The 7,654-nt window shown below is 52.8% G+C and overlaps 2 protein-coding genes across 6 annotated transcripts in view; both read right to left on the bottom strand.

Moving 5' to 3' along the window:
* LOC103616484 (alpha-1,3-mannosyl-glycoprotein 4-beta-N-acetylglucosaminyltransferase C-like) overlaps window positions 1-4,367 on the bottom strand; it is a 10,112-nt gene extending 5,745 nt beyond the window's left edge. For 2 of the 5 annotated variants that reach the window (XM_008634655.2, XM_017735541.1), the window contains exon 1: window positions 3,517-4,367. Coding sequence is in view for 1 of the 5 variants with exons in the window: in XM_017735539.1 (XP_017591028.1) it covers window positions 660-768; window positions 3,517-3,526 (119 nt within the window). In the remaining 4 variants the exon portion in view is untranslated. Of the gene's footprint in view, window positions 1-659; window positions 769-996; window positions 2,039-3,516 lie in introns of those variants that run through there. The other 3 variants (XM_017735540.1, XM_017735539.1, XM_017735542.1) reach the window with 3 other exon arrangements.
* Window positions 4,368-4,405: 38 nt separating this feature from the next.
* Window positions 4,406-7,654, bottom strand: part of TMEM183A (transmembrane protein 183A) — a 27,936-nt gene continuing 24,687 nt past the window's right edge. Inside the window, exons 7-9 of the mRNA XM_008634674.2 lie at window positions 6,705-6,785; window positions 5,894-6,049; window positions 4,406-4,879 (exon numbers count right to left, since the gene is read on the bottom strand). Coding sequence (XP_008632896.1) covers window positions 4,694-4,879; window positions 5,894-6,049; window positions 6,705-6,785 — 423 coding nt within the window. The 3' untranslated portion in view covers window positions 4,406-4,693. The remainder of the gene's footprint in view (window positions 4,880-5,893; window positions 6,050-6,704; window positions 6,786-7,654) is intronic.

Here is a 7,654-nt window from a genome sequence, read left to right as displayed (position 1 = left end):
AGCTCCAGTCCCCCGGGCAGCACCAACCCCCACTGGGGGCTCTTGCCAAGCCCCAGCATCCCAGACTCTGGCACGAACCTGCCCCTTCACCGAGCCAGGAGCTGGTGACATGGAGCTGGCACAGCTTTTTTGCCCATTTATTTTCCAGCTCTTGTGCTGAGGTGGCAAAAGCCTCTGGGGCTGCAGAGCCAGAATGGCACCCCTGGCACCCCAGGCCAGGGCAGAACCTGGATCCCACCCAGGATGTACCCCAGGACACCACGGCTTCCCCACACACTCCAGCTCCTCACTGGAGCATTGGGCATCGCAGCTGGGCTGGGAATGAAGCCCCTTCTAATCCCAGTGAACCAATGTGGGCCACATGGGGCCCTTCCATGGCCCGGTTTGTTCCCAGCTCCTCCGCCCTCCAAGCCTTTTCTCCCACTGCTTCCCTCCTTCAGACCCAGAGTAGGAACATGGCTCTGGAGCACCTACGAGCCACCAATGGCATCGCTTGTCCCCAGCTCCCAACCAGACCAGCTCCTTCCCACATGGCAACTCACCCACAGCATCCCAATGGAGAGGAAGCCCCTTCCCTTCCCCTCCATTCCACCCAATTTATTCACACAGAAGCGTGGATCCCACTTCCCTTCTCTCCTTGCTGCCTGGACCTCTCCTACCTCCAGGAAGGCCTCACATCTCTTGCCAGGCTCTGTCTTCTACAAATCCCCTGTGACGACCTCCAGCCCCGGCTGCTCCCCTTGGGAGCACATGGAGCCTGGGACACCTCTGTGAGAGAGAGATAAGACAGGGCAGGAAGCAGGTGATGGTGCTGGGCAGGAGGAAGAGACGTCCCCAGGCTCCCGGATCTGCTGGCTTTCGTTTTTCCTACACTGTTTGGTTTCAAATCCTTACATTCCTATGGTGGGATGGCAGTGGCTCTGTCCCACTGGGGTCCCAGGGGCTCAGTGGGGACACCCCACCTGCACTGGAGCAGAGACAGTCTGGAATTCCTACCTGGGCAGGGGCTGGAGGACACCAGGAGGGCCAAGGGAGCCGGGTGCAGCCCAGCAGAGCTTTGCAGCTCAGTGGCCCAGGGTGGGAAGGACCATGGGGCTCAGCAGCAGCAGCAGGAGGGGGAGGGCTTTTCTCACCACAGCTGCCCCTGACCTGCACAGGAAGGAAACCTGGTCCTTCCTGCCCCCACAGAAAGGAAGAGGGGGAGGGCTGTGACACCCAGCACAGCCCTGGGTCCCCAACGCTCAGGGTGCAACAGCCCTGCCATAGGAACAGCCAGCACTGCCCAGGGGAGCAGCAGAGCCACCAAATCCCCCATTGGTCCCCACAGGCTGCTTCAGGGTGCAGTGCTAGGGCAGGATTTGATCCTCTCCAGGCACATCCATGAGCATGCCTGGAGCAGGAAAGGAATCCACAGCCAGGACACAGCTCCTGGTGCCCAGGCAAACATCCTGGGTCCTCCTGCTCTCAAAGCAGGTGCCACAAGCCCAGCCCGACCCAGTTCATCCAGCCATCCCCTCGTGCTATGGAGCAAGTCCCAAATGGTGTTTGGGGTGCTGGAAAAAGGTCCTTCCACCTGCGCCCTGTGAGGGCCACGGCAGAGTCCCAGTGCCCAGGAACCAACCAGGGCCTGGCAGCTGTAGCTGCTCTCAAACCTCCCTCTGGCTCCAAACCCAAACACACTCTGCTCACCGAAGTATTTGACCATGGGAAACAGGGAGGTGGCTGAAATGAGGCTAAAAGGCACATTTTTGCTTGCTTTTGGAATAAGCTGAAGAAGAAAGAGAAGCCCCAAGTGCAAAGGCTGCTCTGAGAGTGGCCCGTGGCTGCACAGGCACACCCAGCTCAGGGGGCCGGGGAGGACCAGTTCCCCCAGTTGAGGCCAGAGCAGAGGACTGGAGTAGGACAGGCACAAGGGCCACAGCAGGGCCCAGCCCCCTTCCCCAAACCTCACCTTACCCAGGTCAGCTCCTGTTGGACACCGGATTCCTGACAAGGACAGGAGGAGGGTGAGGGTGGTGGCCAAGCCTTCCTGTCTCCCCTAGGAAACCAGAGAGCCAGGCAGGATCTGTTTACAGCCCTTCCATTATTCAGGAGCAGGACAAAGCAGAGGTAGAATGGGGCCTCACACAGCAGGGAGAGCACAGGGAGAGCCACCGTGATGCTGATCTGGGGCTCCATTCCCACCGTCTGAGCCGTGTCCTACAGAAACGGGTGACATCAAACCACGGCCACTCCTGCTGGTGCACTCACTACATCCCACCCTGGAGGACACCGAAGAGGACTTTTTTAGCAATCAGGCTTCAAGAGAGGCTGGGCTTGGGGGCCAAGGTGGAAATCCCCTGCTCGGGGCTGAGCTCTGGTGTCACCCTCCCTCAGCAAACCTCAGCACAGGGTTCAGGGTCTGGTGCTCTGGGTAAGGACCAAGGGGAACACCTGCAGCTGCAGCTCTACACAGAGGCAGAGTCCCCCCTCCACAGCATCTCTGCCACTCCCCAGCCTCCCCACATGGATCAAAACAGGTCCCCAATCCCTGCCAGCACTGCTGATCCCAGCTCTAGCACTGGGATCACCGGGAGCTTTGTAAAGGAAAAGACTGAGAATTGTACATTTTATACATTTCAGCCTAGAAAAGGCCTGGCCTGGGAGGGGCACCTCTGGCTTAGGGGCATCTGGCTGTATCTAAATATCCATATTTGAATCCAGCAAGTCTGTTGGTAGCAGGAAACATCCCATCCATGTGCTTCCTGCTGCCACAGCCTGTGCCGCCCCTCCGCCCACTCCAGCTGCACCACCCGGGATCAGTCAGGGAATTCTGGGAGCTGCCAAGCACCTCTGCCCCCTGGAATTGCCATATGCCTGATCAGAAGGTATTCCTGCTTTGCCAGATGGCAGGAACACACAACGCTAGGAGCTGTCCTGTAGCTCTGCACAGGAGCCAGAGCAGGGCCCAGGCTGCCGTTCCCAGCCAGAGCAGCTCCCCGCAGGTAAGGGCACAGCCTCACACAGACACCAGCCTGCTCCATGCTCCTGCCATCAGCCTGCACCAGGAACCAAACCCCTCTGCTCCCACCCTCCAGACCCTGCGTAAGCAGCAATCGCCAGGCACATAGCCCTGGCATCATCCTGCAAGAGGGAGCTTTCAGGGAGTGTAGCAGGAAACAGCCCGAAGTTCAGTCGGAACCAGGCTCTGAGAAAGCAGCCACCTCTCTCCGAGAAAACAGGAAACTGCAGCCTGACCATGCTTCACTGCCTGACCTTCACCACCTGTCCCCGAGTTCAGTGGTGTTTAACCCCACAGCAGAAGGAAGATTGTCGTCCCCCACTGCCCTGAAGCAGCTTCCTTCGGGATGGAGCCCCTGCAGCCCTCACACACAGCTCCAGGCCCAACCCTGCCTTTCCTGCACCACAACCACAACACAGCCCAGGCTCTGCTGTCATGGCAGTCCCAGGATCACAGGGACAGCACATTTTTCTTGCTCTGTATCTCTACTAAACCAATTTAACTTCAAAACTTACCTGCTGGCATCAACAGAAGTTCAGCAGTGGTGGAAGAGCTTCACTGAACATTCCACACGGACAAGTGCTGTTCCTCCTGCTTGGGACCAGATGTGATGTGCAGTAGGACTGAGGAGCTGGTATCTGATAGGCAACAAAGCTCAGTCCAGGGTCTGTATCTGCACAGCTGCTGCCCTGCCATGCAGCACCTCCTCTGCACCTCCCCAGGGAGCCACGTGTTCCATTAAACCTCCAGCCAGGTTCATTCCGGTCAGACCACACTCCTGACAGGCCCAGCCCCTGCACCCCTCACTTCTCAGTCAGCCCAGAGCCACAGGAAGTTTCAGGGCTGCTTCTTCCTCACAGAAATCAATTGTTTAGTCAAAAGTGAGATCTGTGGTTGCTTGGGGGGTTTCAACAGGAAAGATTTCCACACTGCTCTTAGAAAAGACACAGAGTTGAGTCCTTCATCGCTGCTTCAGTTATTTTAGTTTATCCCCTCCAGCTCCTCTCCCTCCCTATGTTCTCTGAAAAGTACCTTCTGGTTTTAGAAGTTTAGATCTCCTTTTCAAAGACAAACACCAGTGTGAGAACTTGAGTACCTTTACATTCAAGTGAGACTTTTGCCTTACAACTCTTTGAAGTAATTCCTTTGCTTGATCGTTTATGCCTTTTTCTTTCCTTAAACTCGGATCTGCTGGGCTGGGAATTAAGATTATTGTTGATTGCTGCTGTCTTGCTCACTGCTTCTCAGACACTGAAATATCACACCGTGCATGAACACAATCCTGCTGCAGTAAAACAAACATGGATTTTGTTTGTAAATTGTTCCTGGAAAGCAAAAAGGAAAGTTCTTGGAAAGCAAAACCTCCTGCTTCTTACCCAACAAGAGAACACAGGACCACTTTGATTAGCACCAAAAGGATTTTAAATGAACAATTCCAGGGAGCTCCTTTCAAATCATAAAATGTCAATTTTACATAAAAGTGTGTTTACAAATAGTTTTTGCTTTACACTCAGCTCTGCTCATTACTGACCAGAAGTTATATACATACAAACTAGCTCAGCAGCTTCAACCACTTGCAAGGAGACTGCAGAATTTATTTCAGAAATAAAAATAGGATTTCCTGGTTCCTAGAAATTCTCTTCAGCCTGCCAGATTCAGTCCCCTGGCTCCCCCTGCGGCCTCAGGAGAGCACTAAGCCTTTGGGGAGAAGGGGTACTGTGGGTGCCACCAATCCAGGAGCCTGACACTGTGCACAGGATCCAGCACCACCTGCACCCCCTGCTCCACGCGCGGCTTCTTCCCGTTGCGCACAGGCGTGTCCTGGAACACCAGGCGCACGCGGTGGTGCCGCATGTCCGTGCTCACCGAGATGGAGAACTGCAAGAGAGGAGACCAGAGCTGCTTCAGAAAGTCACAGTGACCTAGAGAGCTCTCAACACAACACTTCTAGACTTTAAAAATCCCTCTGAATTGTGCAAGTCTAAGGTGTTCCACACAGTGGCACTCTCCAGTCTACAGCACGGGATCCAAACAGTCTCTCTCTGGCTGCCAGTCCCAAATAATCATGCTGGAAGCTGTTGTAAAAGGGTTGTAAAAGGGTTGTAAAACACTGGAACTGCCTGGGGCAGGGGTGGAGTCACGAGTCACCATCCCTTGCAGGGTTCAAAAGGCCTGCAGATGTGGCACTTGGGATATGGGTTAGGGGGGAACTTAGTGCTGGGACTTGATCTTTAAAGGTCCCTTTCAACCTAAGTAATTTTATGAGTCTGATGCTAAGTGAACCTGCAAGCAAGTGGCTGTCAGAAGTCTGGAGTTCACTGCCCAACTCCTCAGTGAGGCCAGACTGAACTTCTCCTGAGCACTGGCCACTTCGGAAACCCTGACTCCCAATCAGGGACCAAACGCACATTCGGAGAGTTTGCTCATGTGGGATTTTCCTCTCAGAATTTATTGCCATAAAGAGATATTTTCCTGTGAGAGGCAGACCTCCACTTGTGCTGCTCCCTGTCTCTTGTACCTGCTGCAGTTCTGGTAACTGACCTGCCCCCAAACACTGCACAACCACAGCTCCTGGCAGATTCTCTACATCCTCTCTATTTACTGCATCAAACAGGGAGGAACCAACGGAAATGGGGAAATTAAACTGAGATCCTGAGCATTTCCTCTCTTCATTAACCATACAATTCCCAGAACTGGTTTGCTGATAGAGCAGTAGGATTTACACAGCCCAGAAGAGGCACTGGGTGGGATTCTTGGGCCTGTCCTGTGCAGGGCCAGGAGTTGGGCTCAATGATCCCTGTGGGTCCCTTCCAACCCCAGAGATGCCAGGTGCCCTCTTCATGTCCTTACAGAAACCTCATCTCCAAAACCTGGCAGCTCTCCCCCACTCACCAAGGTGAAGGTCATGCCCATGACAATTGGCACAAAGATGAAGTTGAAGGTGGTGATCTGCAGCAGGCAGCAATCCTGATCTGGGTTTGTGTGCACTTCCTCATACTGGATTGGGGGCTGGAGACCTTTGCAACACTTGCTTTTAAATCTGGGAGACTTGAAAGAAAGAGAGGCTGATTTAGCAAAGCAGGAACCTCTGCTGGGTTTGGCTGCTCCGCCCCAGCGTGGCCTGGCAGGGTCTCTCCTCCTCCCCAGGTGTTAGAGCAAAATGTCACATTAACAACAAAATGCCACCACTCAGGATGGGCAATTTTCAGGACCATTTCTTTAGAGGGGAAGGCTGCACAATTCCCAAGGTTGCCAGAAATTACTGGCTTCTCCCAAGACCCACTACTGGAGGCTTTCCCTGGCAGTGCTGGCTGTCTTCACTTCTCTGAGAAATCCTGGCAATGGCAAAACAGTAAGTTTCAGATTTGGGTCAACATTTTGACCACTGCAGTCAGACAGTCTGGGTTTTGGTAACAATCAGTAGTAATGACCCAAAGGTGAGATTAATGGTGTAAAAAATTATCCACATCTTAGGGCAGGGAAAGGATACCAAAGGAGGAAATAACAATGTGGGATTCTAAATGTCTTGGTAACACAGACTGAAAACTGAGTGTAGTTCCACAGTGTGCTTTAGTTTACCATGGGAATCAGTTTGCATTTATTGTCTGGATGCACAACAAGTTTCCAACTTCCCTTCTACCCCCCAGAAAAATAATTTCTGCTTCAAACAAAAGTCACAGCTGATCTGGTTCTTCTTTCATACCTGCTTTTTGAACTTGAAGTTGAATTCCCACATTGCTTCTTGTCTGTTCCCTACAATCTTTTTGCACCAGAAAAGCAGACACTGAGGTGGAAAAAAGAAACACAAAATTATGAAACCCTTAGAAGCACCACTTTAAATAAGTTTTAACAGATCATAAAGGCTTCCAATTGCAAACACAACATAGGAACAATTAGGAGCCATTTATTCAAATTAATTATGTTCAAAGAACCCTCTCAGCAGTGTAGATCTCCCAGTTTCAAGCTGGCCAACTCCTCATGCAACACATAGCCACTGATGTGCCAAACAGCAAAATCCTGTTGTTCCATTTGTGCCTTTCCTAGAGCAGGGATGAGTGGTGCAGATTCACCCATGCCCTCCACCCACCAGCAACTCCCATTAAACTGGGTTCCAAACAAGGTTAAAGCGAGGAGCAACAGAGAACAGAATAAGGATTGAGAAGGAAAGGATCCAGAGGGAAATGCAAAGACCAGTACGTGAGCTATGAGATGATGGATGAAGAAGTTCCTAAGCCACTGTGGTTTCAAATGGAGACCTTGACCTTGCCATCCCCAGCACTGTCATCATTTAGAGTCCAAAACCACTGCCAGGACAGCATAGTCTGACCAACCTCCTGTCTCTTTTCAAAAGAAAATGGGAAACCAGCCTCAAACAGCCTCAGAGGTCACCAGCACTGCCCTCCCATGCAGACACACACCAGGACTGCTCCAGTTTCACCTGGTTATCAGTGTGTGGCCACAGGCTCCAGCCCAGGCACTTGTCCTAGAGCAGGAGGCTCAGGAGAACTCCTGCAGAAGGGAAATCCCTGCCTACCAGTCAGTACAAGCAACCAGCCTTCAACAGCCAAGGAAAGAACCTGGCAAGTCAGTCCAGCCATCTCTCAAAGCTTTTCCACACCACAGATGCCAGCCCACCACAGCTGGTCTTATCTT

Source organism: Corvus brachyrhynchos, unplaced genomic scaffold, assembly GCF_000691975.1.
Source record: "Corvus brachyrhynchos isolate BGI_N302 unplaced genomic scaffold, ASM69197v1 scaffold555, whole genome shotgun sequence".
NCBI classification, from domain to species: Eukaryota; Metazoa; Chordata; class Aves; order Passeriformes; family Corvidae; genus Corvus; species Corvus brachyrhynchos.
Note: the sequence above shows the minus strand (reverse complement) of the source record. Positions and strands in the feature narration are given on the sequence as shown.